Source organism: Mchenga conophoros, linkage group LG5 (genome assembly GCF_057382185.1).
Source record: "Mchenga conophoros isolate Kocher_MC1m ecotype Shallow Benthic linkage group LG5, M_conophoros_male_GT1.1, whole genome shotgun sequence".
NCBI classification, from domain to species: Eukaryota; Metazoa; Chordata; class Actinopteri; order Cichliformes; family Cichlidae; genus Mchenga; species Mchenga conophoros.
The window spans coordinates 5,161,278-5,179,966 of NC_140530.1; the positions used below are offsets into that span (position 1 = coordinate 5,161,278).

The 18,689-nt window shown below is 40.9% G+C and overlaps 1 protein-coding gene across 3 annotated transcripts in view; it reads right to left on the bottom strand.

Moving 5' to 3' along the window:
* The window catches only part of fbln2 (fibulin 2), a 73,789-nt gene that overhangs the window by 11,680 nt on the left and 43,420 nt on the right, over positions 1-18,689 (bottom strand). For all 3 annotated transcript variants that reach the window (XM_085272890.1, XM_085272888.1, XM_085272889.1), the window contains exons 6-9: positions 13,798-14,007; positions 11,992-12,111; positions 8,016-8,117; positions 2,114-2,248 (exon numbers count right to left, since the gene is read on the bottom strand). In XM_085272890.1, coding sequence (XP_085129016.1) covers positions 2,114-2,248; positions 8,016-8,117; positions 11,992-12,111; positions 13,798-14,007 — 567 coding nt within the window. The remainder of the gene's footprint in view (positions 1-2,113; positions 2,249-8,015; positions 8,118-11,991; positions 12,112-13,797; positions 14,008-18,689) is intronic.

Here is an 18,689-nt window from a genome sequence, read left to right on the forward strand (position 1 = left end):
TGAAGGACAATAAAAACAACAGCCAAATTAGGGGTTTGGTATTATTCGGTTTAGACAGGCTGTTGTCCAACATACACAACACAGAATACATAAAATACAACATAATGCTACCGTCAGTCTTGTGTATATCTTGTAATTATTTTGGTTGATGCAGGCTTGCACACTGTCTGTGAGTATATGCTGCATACCAATGTGACTAATACTCAGTGAATGTATTTAGTCTCCTTTAAGATGCAGTTTACAAAGTATGGCAGGAATGTTGCAGTGAAAATGATTTTTGCATATTTCCTCATCACTAGTGTTAATTTGATCTAAATAAGTGAGGAAACAAGGATCTAGGACAGTACAACAACAGCAGCACCTATTGCATTAATAATGATGCACTACAGTACACTGCAGTCTTGTATTCATGGATTTATGACCCCTAAAGGATTTCCAATAATATGTGTTTTCAGTAATGCCGCTAAAAAGATCAGTAGAGAGGAGGAGGTGACAAACAATAGGACCAGAATGGCTTGTGTGTGAATCAATAATATGCTGCCTCAGTTTGAGCCAGCATGCTGGGCTTGCTTCTTGTTTCTGGACCCTCTTAAAATTTCTGAAAAAGTGGCAACAGTGAGTCCCACACTCCAATACAAACACGAACCCCAGCCAAAGGTAAGTGCCAAGATGTGGAATTACACCAGAGGAAATCTCACAATAAGAAGACAGCAGCTATACCTTGACACACATCAATATGTGTTCGATGAAATGTTTAAATGGAGTATCGTTAATATTCAAAATGTCAAAAGATTTTAAATTATTTTCTTCACATCTGTAATTAGATTCCTGTAACTTTCTCTTTGTGTAATTTTTATTTTTAGTGTCTCATAATTTAATGTTTAAATGAAGCTGACTCCCAGTTTTTGTCAGCCTCTGTACACAAGCCTTTATTAAATATATGACATTGATGCTGAAATTTCTACAGCTTCACAATAACTACATTAAACTATAAGAAATATGGCTCACCAATGCTAGTTTAAACAAAGTATTTTCTTTAGTAAAACTCCCTTGCTTTTTGTTGTTCGTGCTGTAAATGGCTACAGCACTTGCTGTATTCTTGATGTGTAGCTGCTAAGTGAAAAGAAATGAGAGATGCTGAGTGCATCAAGCCCTCAGCAGCCTGGGCCTATTGCAGCAGAACTAAGGGCTGGTTCCGGATCATCGGAGCCAGCTCTAATTGTAGACTTTATACCAAAGGAAAGTTTTACTGTAAACTTAATCTTGTCTGACTCCCAAATGCAAGCTAGGAACTAATTCTACAGAAGAGGGGTCCGAAAGCTGCAGGCCCTGCCCATTCTACTTTTAAAATACCCCAGGAACCACAAGTAAACCAGCTGTCTGAGAGCAACGTGCTGCATTGGTGTGATATGATACTATGAGGTCTTTAAGATGGCACCTGATTGCGTGGCTGAGTACAACAATCTCAGTTTTATCTGAATTTAGAAGCAGGAAATTAGAGGTCATCTGAATGGCACTGAAAATGTATGCCTTCCAATAATACTGCCTAAGGGAAGCATGTATAATGTAAATATTGCGCTCAACATTGAACCCTGTGGAATTCCGTGATTAACCTTAGCGTGAGAGGAAGACTCCCCATTTACATGAACAAATTGGAGTCTATTAAACAGACTGCAGTGCCGTACCTTTAATACCTTTAATACAGAGAGGTCGTATCTCTGTAGTAAAATATAGTTATCACATACAAAGTGATCAGAGACCATAAGAAGAGCATTTGTAGCCTTCACTGGTGCTGTTTCTGCACTACGATGAATTCTGAACTGTGAAACTCTTCAAACAAACCAATTCCTCTGCAGATGATCTTGAATTACTCATTCATAAAAAGAAGATTGAGATTGGTCTATAATTAGTTAAGACAGCTGGGTCAGGTGATTTTGCTTTTATATCACTGTCCTTGCTTTTGTTTTTACAAAACCAAATCATCCTGAAAATAAAAAAAAATCCTGCATATTATATTGAAGAAGACATAATTTCCACCAGGTATTTCAGAGGCTCTGGAAATGACTGCTGGGTAAATTGGTTTAATGAAACACATCAGGATCAATGAACTCACCCTCGCAAAGACTGTTCCGCAGCTGGTAACCAGCAGGACAAGTGACCTGCAGCTCGCACACAAAGGAACCCACTGTGTTCACACAGCGCTGGCTGGGCTTGCAACTGTGGGCACCAGTCACGCACTCATCCACATCTGCAGAAAAAGACAACGGTGACTGTGTGTGAGACAGAGGGAGGGAAGATAACAGGGGGTGCAAGAATATGATGTGGAGGTGAGCTTGCTGATGGACGGGTCCCGTGCATAATTTTGCCCCCGTGCTCAGGCTCTCCGAGCGTCACAGAGATCGAGCTCAGTGAGTTAGCAACAGATGGACAGCAGCAAAACTTCAAATGAAAAGTCTCTCTTATGCGTAAGAATTTGTGGCAGAACAGGAAATTACAAATTTTTGCTTTTGCTTACATGAAAACCATCTAGCTGGGAAGCCTCAGGCATGAAAGTCATTCAGTGCTCCAGCTAAAAACCAAGAGTTGCAGTGAAATGTACAGCTGAGCTCATTAATACTTCAAAAACAACAAACAGAGGCTCTTCTACCAGAATAATTGGAAGAGAAAAGTATGTAGACGGAGAGAAACAGGCCTTAGCTTGAAGAATACCACATCATCTGTCAAACATGGTGAAGGCAATGTTATGGCGTGGGTCTGGTGTTTCTTGATTATGATGATGATAGAAGTAGTAAGCTGAATTTTTCGGTGTACAGGTGTGCACTGTGCTCAGATTCAGCCAAATGTTGCTAAATTAATTGCAAATTCCTTCACAGTCCAAATGGATAATGAGCCAAAGCGTTCTGCAAAAGCAAGATTGTTTTCAGGGCAAATAATCTGGATATTAATCAGTGGCCAAGTCATTCATCTTTTCTCAACCCAACAGAGCATGCTTTTCAGGTACTTAAGAAAAAATTTAATGCAAAGAGACCCACAACCAAGCAGAAAATGAAGGCAGCTGCAGTAAACGCCTAGCTCAGCATCTCAGGGAAGGAAATGGAGCATTTGGTGATATCCATGTGTGCTAGGCAGACACTAACTGCAAAAAATAGCAATCTTTATAAACTTTATAAACCTAAATGAACCAATAATCTATTAACTCAGCTGTATTCCTGCTGTTACTTTTGTAGGGAGGTGGCCATCACGGTGCAGTGTAGGTAGGTATGTCATAAATCTAACACATTATTATCCTATAATTTAATTTTATCCTCCCACCACCCCAGACAACCTCATTATACGAACTTTATTAATCTATCGGTCTCTTAACCCCCTAAATTCCCAGTTATCACTGGATGGCACTCATTCTAATGCTGTGCAATCTACATATGTAATGTTTCTTCTTTTTAAATTGTTCTCCCAAGTTTGGGCAAAAAACAAAGAAAATTGTTTGTGTAACTAACACGCAAGATGAAAATTTCAATTCCCCCCCCAAAAAAGGCTGTTTGTCCTTTCTCCAGCCTTTAGGGCTACAGCTAAGGTTATCACCACTCATGACCTCACAGGGTTAACATCCACCAGCTCATCAGCTACCTTTAAAGGTTTAAGGTTAAGGTCAGGGTTCAGTTAACATCCACCTCTTTTTAGAGGTAATAATTTAAATGTCTTCAAACTGGAACACCTGGAATAAACAAGCTTTACGTGAAAGATAACCTTTAAAAATGTGTCTATCTACTGCAGCATGTGGCCAATAGATGACCAAGTTGAGTTTTGTTTGTTCCTTTGTAATATTTGACTTTGAAGAAGTCAAACTGAAAATAACAGGTCTGGGCAAAAGCTACATGATATTTTGCTTGTTAAGCGTGTTTGTGTGAAATGAAAAAACAGTTGAGAGCCTTTAAATCTTTATCAGTCAAACTGTGCAGCAGCCAGTAAACAGGCGCTGTTGATTTATGACAGCGGTGGCCTTGTGCTGAGACGGTGGATCGCCGCTCTGTCGTGGCTCGTCTTTATCAAACGGCTGCATTCCCTTATCACGCATCACATGCGAGGCCGATTAGTTGGATGCACTGATAGGGTAACGCTGGGATTATTGTGTGTGTGTATGTGTGTTTGTTTGTGTGTGGCAGCCATCCACATTTGAAGATCACCCCAAAATATGGTGCATTCCACAGGGAACCAGACAAAAAAGGTGTTGTACAAAATATGCTGGAGAAAACAAAAATCTGGAACAAGAGGGAACATATTCTCCTGTGCTCCCCGTGTGTGTGTTTGAGTGCCAGCAATCCCTTTTTGAAAAGTCTTTGTCGACTTTCAAAGTTTTTGCCGTGGGGAATTTGAATAAACTGTGTGCCTTACAACACCATCCCACAGGCAGGAGTAAAAACACAGATCTGAAGTTTTCAGCGTGTACCTGGCTTTGTCACATCCTGCAGCTTTTTTTCTGTTAACCTCATAAAACTGCACCTCATCACCTCTCACAGCTCAGAGCGTACTTTATGGTATTATATGAGCCCCCTGTGGAGCTGCAGCAAATGCATTTGTCTAAATAAAATTAACAGTTTTCCCTTCTTGAGCAGCGCAGTGGTGACAAATTCTTGTTTGCGAGCTATCTTTGCAAACGTCTCCATTTCTTCCTCAACTGAGAGACATCTGTTATGAACATTGTAGGGAGGGATATTTCCAGGGGCAAAATCCTCCTGAGCTCATAGACCACCCCTTCCTCTGGGCGCTGCTGGCCTTCAAGCACAGGGTTAGACAGGACTGTTTCCAAAGTTTGCGTATTGCCAGTGGTGCAGAAAGTCTCCTTCCACCACAGCGCTCTGGTGGCCAACGTTATTTCCAGTTTGTCATTCAAATCCGAAAAAGCAAAGGAAATTGGGCCTAATGCTTCAACACCTCTGCTGACTTGCCCCGTGGAGACAGCCTCATTACACAGTGAAGCGATCCAGTACAAGGTGGAAACAACTTATTTTTGAGAAATACAAATGCTTAGTTGAATGGACAAGGGAGACAGCAGTTTGAAAGGAATTCCATCAAGAGCGAGCACAGGGAGATGTCCGAAAGGCACCACAGATGAAAACACACACACAGTTTTTCCTACACACTTGACCCAGCAGACAATGAAGTATTTATTTATTTTTTATTTTTTTAAGGTCAAGCTGCAGTGAATGAAGTCAGCCTTGGCTTATTTGCCGAACTAGTTTTAAACGTGGAGGTTAAAGTTGCACGCCGCGAGCCTGATTCCACTGTCGGCTGTGACAGCGGATAAATGAAGGCAGCTAAACCACACAGAGTGGAACAGATGCATTCAGGTGTGTACCTGTTATTGGGGTATTTTTTTCAGGCTTTTACAATTTGCACAGATGCAACTTTAGTTTCCAGGTTTTTGTGTACAGACACTGAAAATGATAAATTGATGAGCCAAAAGATCACTGACAGAAAATAAAGCCAATAATTTTGATTCAGTGTTGTCGATGTTAGTGGGTCAGAGCAGTGAAACTCGTCTTTACTGAAATATGTTAATATATGAAAAAGGACTGAAACAGTACGCCTCAGTTTTTCTAATGCTGCTCTAGTAAATGAAAGACATATGTCAGCAGGACTCTTGGGGCTCTGGTAGCTCATTGCTTAAATTGTTCTATAATTATAAAATAGAAAGTTTCACCTCGACCCATCCAGTCACCAGAGGTTTCTTGCTGTTAAAAGGGAATTTTACCATCCCACTGTTTTCAAGTGCATTCTCATAGGGGGTCATCTGTTTGTTGAGGTATTGTATGGTCTTTACCTTTCAGTATAAAGCCCCTTCAGGTAACAGGGGTTGTAAACCAGTGCTATGTAAATAAAACTGAAGTAAATTTCATTTACATTCCTTTCCAGGCATAAACTGAATGACTTGATTGTCTGAGAAAAACACTAAAATATTGCCTAAACCTTGAGAAACACCAGGAACGTCTGTATGGGATGATGATATTAGAGTCAGATTAGAGATTACTTTAGCCTAGATTGGACTGTGATTCAGAAGACATCGTGGTCAATCAGTGTCATCTTCCACAAAGACAATCCTGACCATGTAAGTGTCCAGATTATGGCAGCAATGCAACCACAGAGATGATAACATGGTGGAGGATGTCATCCATAGTTATCATTCAAGTAATAACTCTGTAAGCTTTCGATCTCCACAAAACACTCGAAGGAATGCAAAACAAATCCAGTCCTGCCCGCAATGGTTTGTTTAGTCCCAGTTCAGAAAAGGGTGAAGGTGTCAGCCACATGCACTGGAGCCAACTGTGTGTGCATTTGGGTGTACGCCCCTGGGATGTTCATTTGTCTGAACCACATGTATCATTCAAGTTGTGCATAAAACCTTCTCTTAAAAACAGTCTTTTCTTAAAAAAAACATCTCCATGGGAAGAACTGTGTGCTAAAATATTACCAGTTATTCACATTCATATGCAGCTGAAAGCGAGATCACGAAAAGCAGCTGTATTTACCCTGTAAACCTGCAAATTAAAATATAACAGTCTCAATAAGGGACGACTCGCAGGTTTTCTGATGGAAGTGCTTCCATTTGCTAAACAAATTACAGAAAAGTGCAAATGATCCCAGGTGTTAATACTTTCAGTCTGATGCACCCTCATTTCAAAAACACTCAGGATCATGTGCAAATCATTTAAAGTCTATATTCCATTAAAATGATAGAGCATATGAAACCCTCTGTGTTGCATCACCTCTTCTTTAAAAACAGTGCTTTTGCTTCATAACAGATTTCAGCTGTTCCTCCTTTTTTAATGTCAGCAGTCTTCTAATAGTTGCAAACGGTGGTTTGACATTGTCTTGCACAAATAAGCAAGTCCTTTCCTATGGCCCTGAAAAAGATGGAGGCATATGTTGCTTCAAAACCTGAACACATTTATGCACTAAAGTTTCCTTCACAGATGTGCAACTAACTCATGACATGTGCACTAATGTGCAATCCCCGTACCATATGTATATTTGAACTGTGGGCTGAAACCAATCAGGTGGTCCCTCCAGTTTTAGCCCACAAAGCCTGGAGACCATAACCTCCAAAAATAAGTTCAGCCCCTTTATGAAATGTTTTGCTTGCATTAAATTCAAAACTAGCATATACTTTATTTTGCACTTCATTCCAGCACAATATATTTTTGTTCATTTTACACACCTACCCACCCACCAAGCATCAACAGCAAGTACTCCAGAGTTTACTTCACAGTCTACTTATATATCTTTCAAATCCTCAGCACCCCCTCGCAATCATGACCTGTCATGGTATTTGCTTTGTTTCATTCCACTCTGCACTAAATGTTGCCCACCCACAAGTCCACATGTGGGAGCACTTTAGGGAAAGAAAGTGCTCACTTTGCTCACTGAAGGAAATGATAGGAGGGAAAACACTTCCTTTAATGTAGTACTTGTTCATCTTGAGTGTTATCCTGTCTGGTAACAGACTCAGCACTTCTAGCACACACTTTGTTAATTTTAGTGATTTCGCACCTAAAGCCTCCTACCAGTGTCCCGAGCTACCACACAAACATGCTGAAAGAAAGGTACTGAGTACATACACAGATGCTGTGTGTAGTGTGTGATATTGCAACAACTGCTCCCACAGAGTAATTGGCTATGGTTGAATCATGCTTGAGGCGACAGTTTCCACCACCTAACATTGGGAGCCCAATCAGCTGATGCATTGTTTAGCATCACGAGACCTTCATGAGTGACTGAATCCAATTGAAAAGTGCCCCGACCTATGGACAGACACTTCATTTCACTGCAGCTCTGTCATCCGGCCTGCATGTATTTGTTCCTTTATGCATTCACTGGGTTTGTTGTTGCTGTTAGGTTGCTTGTTACCTTGTGGTAACCAGGCTTGAGGGAGACAGCTTAAGGGATACATATGAGCTTTGTGAACCACTCCAATTACTGCCAATGGTAATGTGACAAGAAAGCACGGCGGCCCTTACCTTCACACATCCATCCATCTGTCATCAGTGAGAACCCCGGGAAGCAGGAGCAGCGAGCCCGGCCTGCCACGGCCTTACACTGTTGACTGCAGCCACCGTTGTCTGCAAGAGACAAGCAGCATGATTACAGTCGTCTCTGCATTCCACACAGCTACACCTCCAGGGCAGTCATTTGCAGTCATGTTTCTCATCTTTGTACTGTTTCTCTTGCTCTCCCGAGGCTACCATGGACCCCACCTTCCCTCCCGCACACTGATCATTTGCTCCCTGCTGGAAGGAGCCTCTCATGAGCCATCGCAGTCACACACCAGAATCAATTCTCCCTATTTAACAGCTCAATAGCTCTGTCACAAAGAGGCATGGGCCAGGAACTGTTTCCCCACAATCTCTAACCAACACAATCCCCTCTAAAGCTCTGTAGCGGCGAAGGCCGCTCTATACATCGATCAGGATCTTCTTATAGCTAACAGAGACACTTTGAAGGAGTGGAGGCTTTCACTCGAAGTTGGACTTTCGAGCTTAAGGGTTTGCAGTGCTCATCTCCCACTGACATGATTAGGATTCTGCTAATGAAGCTGCTGAAAGCTTAGATTAACTAATACTAATCAGTTTATTAGTGAAAACATGTTGTGAGGCAGCTCTTCCTGTTTTGACCTGTCGTAACTCTGGAATGTTTTACCTGTGAGCAGTCAGGAGGCGCTCACACACATCGTGTTAGTAAGAGCAGAAATGTATGACTTCTATAGACAGAGTTAGAAAGTGAATGCAGTAGTGATGGCTTGTTCATTTCCCCACCATACATAAAGCCATAACTCATTCTCACCACATATTACACATGTTTGGACACATTTTGGCGAGGTCTCTCTTGGAAAATAAATTTTAAACTCAGTGAAAATTTTTACTTTTAAATAAAGGATATTAAAAAAAAGCTTTAACGTCTTAACATCCACCATGTCACTGGCTACCCGTTCAGAGCTAGTGTTGGATTTTGTTTTAAGCCTACAGGATGTGTTTTTGACATGTAAGAATTATATATACAGTGGCTCGCAAAAGTATTTGAACTTTCCCACATTTTGTCTCATTACAGCCACAAACATGAATCTATTTTATTGGAATTCCAACACAAAGTGGTGCACACGTGAGAAGTGGAACGAAAATCATACATGATTCCAAACATGTTTTACAAATAAATAACTGCAAAGTGGGTGTGCGTAATTATTCAGCCCCTGAGTCAATACTTTGTAGAACCACCTTTTGCTGCAATTACAGCTGCCAGTCTTTTAGGGTCTGTCTCTACCAGCTTTGCACATCTACAGACTGAAATCTTTGCCCATTCTTCTTTGCAAAACAGCTCCAGCTCAGTCAGATTAGATGGACAGCCTTTGTGAACAGCAGTTTTCAGATCTTGCCACAGATTCTCGATTGGATTTAGATCTGGACTTTGACTGGGTCATTCTAGCACATGGATATGTTTTGTTTTAAACCATTCCATTGTTGCCCTGGCTTTATGTTTAGGGTCGTTGTCCTGCTGGAAGGGGAACCTCCGCCCCAGTCTTAAGTCTTTTGCAGACTCCAAGAGGTTTTCTTCCAAGATTGCTCTATATTTGGCTCCATCCATCTTCCCATCAACTCTGACCAGCTTCCTGTCCCTGCTGAAGAGAAGCACCCCCAGAGCATGATGCTGCCACCACCATATCTGACAGTGGGGATGGTGTGCTCAGAGTGATGTGCAGTGTTAGTTTTCTGCCACACATAGCGTTTTGCATTTTGGCCAAAAAGTTCCATTTTGGTCTCATCTGACCAGAGCACCTTCTTCCACATGTTTGCTGTGTCCCCCACATGTTTGCTGTGTCCCCCACATGGCTTGTGGCAAACTGCAAACGGGACTTCTTATGGTTTTCTGTTAACAATGGCTTTCTTCTTGCCACTCTTCCATAAAGGCCAATGTTGTGCAGTGCACGACTAATAGTTGTTCTGTGGACAGATTCCCCCACCTGAGCTGTAGATCTCTGCAGCTCGTCCAGAGTCACCATGGGCCTCTTGGCTGCATTTCTGATCAGCGCTCTCCTTGTTCGGCCTGTGAGTTCAGGTGGACGGCCTTGTCTTGGTAGGTTTACAGTTGTGCCATACTCCTTCCATTTCTGAATGATTGCTTGAACAGTGCTCCGTGGGATGTTCAAGGCTTGGGAAATCTTTTTGTAGCCTAAGCCTGCTTTAAATTTCTCAATAACTTTATCCCTGACCTGTCTGGTGTGTTCTTTGGACTTAATGGTGTTGAAAAAAATATATATTCTGATTGCTTGGGTCATCATTTATGATGGCTTAGAGCACACAGCATCCAAAGACTAACAGAAAATGTGAGCCAAGTAAGGGATCAGTGGAGAAGCATAGCAGAGCCAAAAATCATGTGTCATATTCTGACATTGGTGATATTGACATTGGTGATATTGAATCTATGAATAATATAAGAGACCAGCTGTGTTGACTGCAAATGTTCTCTCTTTGACTTTGGTATATTTATAACATTTATTGGTCCAATATATTATATTAGACTTCATTATTGCTTTATAGACCTACATCTCGAGTTGTTTGAGCTGTGTTTTTGAGCTCCTGTCATAAATCTTTTCCAGATATGGCAACATTTTAAGGGACAATTGCATTGCAACTTTTGCATTTGCCTTTAATATCTTTGCTGGCCTCCTTCATTATGTCTGGAGCAGTTTATCCAGTTAGCTGAATGATTAGGTACACCCAAAAAGGAGGTTACATTGTTTGGGGGTTTAATAAGAGCTTAATCTGACTGTGAAACACAAATAACACACAAAAAATGCCCACTAATAAAAAATATGTTGTCTTACAACTGAAATTACCGTGACAGAAATAATGGAAGTCGTGTGTATGGATGCAATAAAAACAGCTTGCATTCATCTCTCCAGGTTACACAGGCGACAGATTACTAACCCAATAATTTTAATCTATCTTTACTGCTACACAGAATGCAGAAAATCTAATATTATACAAAATAACTTTTAACACAAGAAATCAAGAAAAGTTTGAAGCATCAGGAAAACATATGGACATCACCTACAAAAAAGTGTCCTTTCATCGTGCACAGTGTGAGGAGCCACACCGTATGCTCACCTACAACCACATTTCCACTCTTTATCCCTCGGCTGCAGAATTAGACGAAAAAAAGCTACTATGAAGCTTTTTTTTATTAGCACATGACAGACGGGTGTGACCTGCCTGGACTACTGCCTTACTCAAGTTAATTATGCTACATGTGTGATAGCTGTCCTGTGGGTCTCAGTTAAGAATAAAGTAGAATTTCTGAAAAATATTTAGAGAAGTTAGACACAACTACAACAACTATAATGCAGTTTATGATATCTTATTGGAAATGTGGCAAAAAGGATCCAAATAGCAAAAAATATGACACACATTTAACCTTTAACCTGACTGATGAAGCTGATTCAGGGTCTACCTCATATGGGCTACAGTTCAGGTGACAGTTGCTCTAACCCTTGAACCAAACTCACAGCGAGTACGTTTGAGCCCAAGGGTTAGACTTCTCCTCAAAAGACTAATCAAAGACTGTTGCACGCCACAAAACTCCTGACAGCACTGTTACCAAGATGTATGTTCCAGATTATGGTCAATCGTGTCTGCTCTCTGGGGATCAGTTGATGTTTCTACCAATGGAGCGATTCTTATTTAGCACTTTTCTTCACCCAAGCACATTTTCTATGCAGTGCTTTTTATCTAACATTCACATACATTCAATACTGCAATGAATGCATCAGAGAGCAACTTGAAGTTAGTATCAGCAGCCCAGGATCGAACCACCAGCCTTCTGATTAGTAGATGACCTGCTCTACCACCTGACTTACAGCCACCTCACTGCACATCAGAGCTGCTTTCCGAGACAGGTTGTCCCAGTGATGTCATTTGCTTTGTGGTCCAGTGTTTAGATTACCTGCACATGGATTGAGGCTAAAGGAGCTGGTGGTGGTTGTAGTAGTTTTAGTAGTAGTGGTGGTGGGGGAAAAAGCTGGACCGTCAACTTCTCTGAGGCCATTGTCCTCCTTGAAGCTCACTGCAGAACAACAACAGCACAGACTGTGAGAAACATGTAGCGGTCCAGCTAACCGAGGCTACTGCGTTCCTACCATTTAATGTTTCTAATATATGCAGCAAATTTGAAAACGAGCAATATTCCAAGACATCATTTGACCCATGCTGAGTGTTTTTGTCATTATACTCTTTTATGGAGCAGAGAGAGTTCTATGAATAAATGAACATTTTTATTTGAGGTCGTAATGGGTGGATTTGTTATACTCCTCTTTAAATATCTTTTTCCCAAGGGCCATAAATATGATGGCGATCAAATCTGCTGCTGGTTTAACCACAGCACAACCATAGATTAGCTTACTGAGATTTCTGCATTTAAGCTTTTAGTGGAAGTAAAATACTTTTTTGTTATGCAGCTGCCTCATCTCGTGTCAGTGAATTCTGAACACGTGGAGTTTTTTTAAACCGAAGTAGCACAGGGTCAAACTAAATATGACAGGCACAGAATTTCAAATAATGTGACAAATGAAGTAATTAACACAACTCATTATGTCCAGTGCTTGGAACCTTGGTTCCTGACATGCATGTAAATGTTACTTTACATCTACCACCCACCTAAGCACTGTTGCAGCCCAAGAGCCCCACACCAGCTCATGGCTGTGCAATAATACTTGAACAGCTCAAAAAAACAGTGCTTATCCAGTTCTCAAACTCACGTGGTCCCAAACAGCCTAACCTGTCCTTGAAGAACCTCGGAGACACTGCGTCCATGTCCTGACAGGTCATGGACACAGTGGGCATGTGGTTTTTATGTCATGGCTGATTGTTATACACCACTCTCACGGTGTCATTTTTCTAAAATAAATACACAAAGCATTCATTTGTCTGTTTGTTAGCAGTGTAGCATCCAAAGTTTTCAAGATATCATTTTAAAATCTTGTGCGATGGTAGATGCCAATAATAGCTCGAGCTGATTTCATTTTGATGAAAATCGGGTCAAAGTCACACCAAATATGAAAATCAGTAAAAACTTTATATTACCCACAGCTTTTCATGAATATTCTTCAAACTTTGCAACAAAATACTTGATCTTGGGGGAAATAAGTACCTGTATTGACTAAGCATTTGACCATGACCTTCACTGTTAGTGCCCAAGGTCAAAATTAGCCTTGAAAAAATATTTAAAGAAACCATGACAAGAGAGAGCTGTACAATCATTTTTTTTTCAATATGATGACCTAAGATGTCATAATGACGCCATAACAGGCTGATGTCATTAACCACCCTCATAAAACATCAAAGTTTTAGTAGAGCCCTTGCCCTTCGAGAGGAGTTGCGCTCTCTGAGTGCTCCACTGAGCTCTCTCTCAGCTCATATTCAATCACCCTGCTAGCACCCCAACATAAAGCATATGCCTAGAGTAATGGGAGTAGTGAAACTCCTTTTGAAATAATCTTATGTCCATTTGTCACTTTCAGCTCTTCCTGAGATGTTTAAATGTACCTATACTACCAAACACATGGAAACCCTGTTCCTTTAGCCTCTATGCAATTAGTGCATGTCATGTTTTTGTGTATTGTGCATGACAGATATATATAACTACATATGACACATTGTTCAGCATTTCAAACACAGCACAACAATCTTGTCAAGCCTTGGATTTCTCCAAATATGAAATTAAAATTATGATTTTAAGGACGGGCTACTGTACCTGGTGTACACGAATGTCCATCCAGCTGCAGGATGTAGCCCTGGTGGCAGCTACAGCGATAGGAGCCCCAGATGTTGGTGCATGTGTGCTGGCACAGCTGGCCAGGGTAGAGCTCACACTCGTCAACATCCTCCTGCTCCTCCACAGTGTTGGCAGCTTCATCTGTGGAACTGATGGAGAAGGCTTCCTTGGGGAACTTATTGTCTGATACTGGGAGTCCGTGGAGAGGAGGGGGGGGGGGGGGGGGGGTGTGTAAGATTAGGAACCAGATTTTCTGTATTTATTCCAAACACTTATCTAATGAAACTGACTTGAAGACACAAAACAACATCTGCTCGTCCCCTACAATCAAATTCAAAGTGTGTATGTGTGTTTATACAGTGCAGTTATACATTTCCTGTTTTAGTTTTACATGAAAACAAATGTAAAAAGTCAACTGTGAAACCCTCATTGCATTTATAGAACGCTTAATGTTCTTTACTAAATGAGAGTAACGTATTCTGAATACTTTGGATTACTTAATAAATGATCATGCTCTTGACAACCAACACCAACTAGATTTTTAAATCTTAATATAAATGAGTAACAGTCGGTGGACATTAGGTAAGGCTGCACTTTTTGCAGCGATCTCGTATAGAAGACTATATAAAACAGGTCCACGGCTCCGAACCGTAGTAAAGGGACCTCTGGCTAATACGTCGGGTTTGTGTCGGGCTCGTAGCTAAAAACTAGCTTCACTTTGTTGTCTGGGTCAACTTTGCTAGTGAGAGACAGAGAGAGGCGTTGAAAGGCTGCTCTAACGTAACGGGTATGGCAGTCCATTCTCCCTGCAGCACGGACTACACTGCCCATAAGGCTACATTCTTTAGGGCTATGCCTGTAACACTCTGCCTATTGCCTTCATATTAAATCATTTTTTAAATAATAATTTTTAAAAATATTTCTCCACCTCGCCACCTCCGGGCCACAAGTGGTAGTGACGTGGTCCGTGAGACACAGACATTGTTTTGTTTGGGTTTCCACCTGCGTGGAATTACCAAATATAGAGAGGGGGCAGCCTAACATATGAAACAGGGAAGTACCGCCGTGTAATCCATTTACTTCAACAAAGTAACTGTATTCTGAATACCACCTTTTTAAACTGTAACTGTAACAGAATACAGTTACTCATATTTTGTATTTTCAATACATACTGCTGGTACATGTATTCCGTTACTCCCCAGCACTGACGACTAGAAAGCATTGATATTAGAGTTGAGAATTGAGTTCATTTAAAGACCCTACAATAATTCAGAGAAAACCCCAACAATCAGACAGCCCTGTTTGAGCAAGAACTGGGTGACAGTCACAAGCAAAAACTCAGGACAGCAGGAAAAAACCTCTCGCAGAACCTGCATCAGGAAAGGGTTGCGATCAACGAATCAACGATCACATGGAGCCTTTCTATCTGACCAACAAACATCAGCAGACACACAAACTGTTTGTGTGTCTGCTAACTAAAAGTTAGCAGTTCATCAACTTTTACACAGGTCTGTGTAGTTCTGTTTAACTAATGAATGTCTGTGCTTGTGACACCTCTGATTACTGAACTGTCTCTCTGAAAAGTGCGCTGTGCCTCGTACACTTAATAATGACCCAACTTGATTGAGATCACCTTGAAAACAAAGTGTTTTATCTCAAACAGTAGATATGCAGATGTGATAAATGTATATTGCTAAACTTGTATGCTGCATTATCCAACACTATCCATTATCCAATATTCAAGCAAGACTGCGTTCAATCTTGCTAAATCTTTATGGTCACATGACTTGGCAGGTGCATCCTCGATCAGATTTTAAGGCTTTAAAACGGCTGCTGTACGTGCCGCTTTGGGCTAAATTTGTAAAGCAAAGTATTTTTGGACTAAATAAAGGCTGACTGGAAAAAAAATGTCCATAAATGTTGAGCTCGGGATTTAGGATATTACTGATGCATTTTCCCTTTGTAGAACAGAATAATAATAATAATGGATTGGATTTATATAGCGCTTTTCAAGGCACCCAAAGCGCTTTACAATGCCACTATTCATTCACTCTCACATTCACACACTGGTGGAGGCAAGCTACAGTTGTAGCCACAGCTGCCCTGGGGCAGACTGACAGAAGCGAGGCTGCCATATCGCGCCATCGGCCCCTCTGGCCAACACCAGTAGGCAAGTAGGGTAAAGTGTCTTACCCAAGGACACAACGACCAGGACAGAGAGCCCAGGGATCGAACCGGCGACCTTCCGGTTACAGATGCGATTCCCAACCCCCTGAGCCAGAAGACATGGAGAGATACTTTGCAAAAATATAATTTATCAATAATATGTCCAGATGTGGGTTTTAAAAAATATCTCTCACAGTCATTACCTGGGGTTTAAATTCAGAGGATTAAATGTTTCCTGCTTTAATTAAAAGGCAGTGAGTCATAAGACTCAAAATATCCCCCCTGGAAATAATTACAGTTGCTTCTCATGCAATTTTTAAAATTCTAAATACACTCACACAGTAAAAGCATCTTTGCTGTGAGGGTGTTTGCGAGAATTATTAGATAGACTCAATGGACATCACTAGTTTTTGCAACCTTAAAACCTTGCAAAGCTTTCAGCAGGTTAATTGATTCCCACTTCAGAATGACATCATTCAGACTTTTTTTGGAAGCTAAAGGAAATGAGCTGCAGTGGATTGTTCAAGCAGAGCCTATTAAAGGGCAGGATTATGTGGAATTCCTCTTATGTTGTGAATGAAATAACAGCCTAAAGCGTTGAGAAGACCAACCTTACCTCACCATCGTACTAAAAAACAACTATTCCCATTAAAGGACAACCATGAAAATAATGAACTGCATTTCCATGCCGTGTGTCTGTTCCCAATATATAAAACTAAGAAGCCGGAAAAGGGTCTTCCAAACCGCAAACTAATGATTATGGAATGATTCTTCTGCTTTTGTAAAAAGTTTTATGTCACCCATCACGAATCTGATGTCATTGATGAAAAACATGCAAATCCCTTCTAATAGCGCCTACAGCTGCAAACAAGGTATGTAGGTCATATTCAGTGAAATGTTAACAAGCAGTCATGTTTTTGCAGATGGAATGAAAAGCAAAGGTTTGCTGAAATGCTTGTGCATTAAACCTGAGCTTCTTGACAACCCGCTGGATCAAAGACAGAGGAAAACTTTGCTGGCCCAAGTAGAGAGACAACAGCCCGAGCTGCCATCTGTTCCTGATTCATCACAGCTCCCCATTACTCTGCACGGTAACGTGACTCCTGACCGATCAACCCTGAGCCTCTGACATAGGCCTGTATGAGAATAAAATACTGATGGCTCAGATCTGGACTGCTTGCTGTTGTAGTGCAGTTTTGCCAGTAGCCACAAATACGTGAGAAGTTGGTGAGGAGTGTGTATGTGTCATAAACTCAACGTGCTTAACATGAAAGATAAAAACACAGAAACCTAACCCATAACAAACATGCAAACAGACAAAAGCTATTAAATGTAAGCCTATGACATTAAAAAGACTGTGAGTCTGTTTTTGAATGCACACATAGATGTGACTGATCTAAGGTCAGTGGGTAGCTTGAGCCAAAGAACAGGACCACAGTAATAAGAGCACCCTCAGCACACTTAGATCCAATTCTGGGAGCAGTTAAATTATTTGCACATGATGACCTGAAAGGTCCATTTGAGTTATAGACACTGAGCAAGTCAGCGATATACTGCCGGCGCACACCAGTGAATTTCCTTCAGCCATGTACTCATGCTTCATGGATAGTCCTGGTACACTGAGCTTTACAGTATTGTAACCTGTATGATCTGCCTGCATGAACAAATTTCTTCAAGTCACTTTGAGATGAGAGTTTTTTAAATTCTTGATTCTGGTAGAAAGCACTTCCAGCAATCTTATTAATGTGATGCCATATTAATAAGATCACCATAGATCTCATAGCATCATATCAAAGCTTTCAGCTCCCAGTTTGGATTCAGGAGAATCCAAGATTTCCCTTTTGATAAAGCATAAAGTCCTCTAACCCCCAACCAGTCATGGGGGATGGCTTCCCCTCCCTGAGTGTGGTTCTGCTGGAGGTTTCTTCCTGTTAAAAGTGTGTTTTCCGTCCCAATGTCACCAAATGTTGCCCAAAAGCAGGTTGTTTGATTGTTTTCTCTGTAATATTGTCAGGCGAATTGAACTTAGTTGAACTGAATGTCCGAACTGATGGCAACATTCCTGACTTGCTCACTGTGTTTCTGAGAAAAGGATGGCAAATATGAACCTTTTCTGTCTCTGGTTTCTTTGACCTGCAATGACTTGTCTCTGTTCAGTTCTAAAAAGTTCCTACACAGACAAAAAGTTTAAACAGACAGGAGCAATATGCGGGATGTAAAATATCTCCTGTTTGTGAATGTATTTGTTTATTTTTTCATACTTAAGTAACTTTAAATACTCTTAAAGAGTTTTACACTCAATCTCTGTTTCTTCGTATTTTGGATCACAGAACTGTGACTGGGAAACAAAGACATTCCCCAAATTTCTCTTTACTGACCATCCCAAAATAAAAGCAAACGTGAAAAGGAATAAAATGTAAAAAAAGATGAATTAGACTGATAGAATCTCCCCCGATTCATGTGGGAATAACAATGTGGCATGTTATTTCAAACCTAATTGTTGGACATACTGAAAAGACTGTCGGGTGTTTGCTTTCGCTGCTTCTTGCAGCCTATTTTATAAAAAAATGTGACATGCTGTGATAATTAACATAGCATCTGCTGAATTTAATGAGCATGTGGTAGGCCATGCACTGGAATGGATCAAAGGGCACATAGCTAACCTCACTAACCTCACTACATGAATATTTTTATTGAGACAGGAA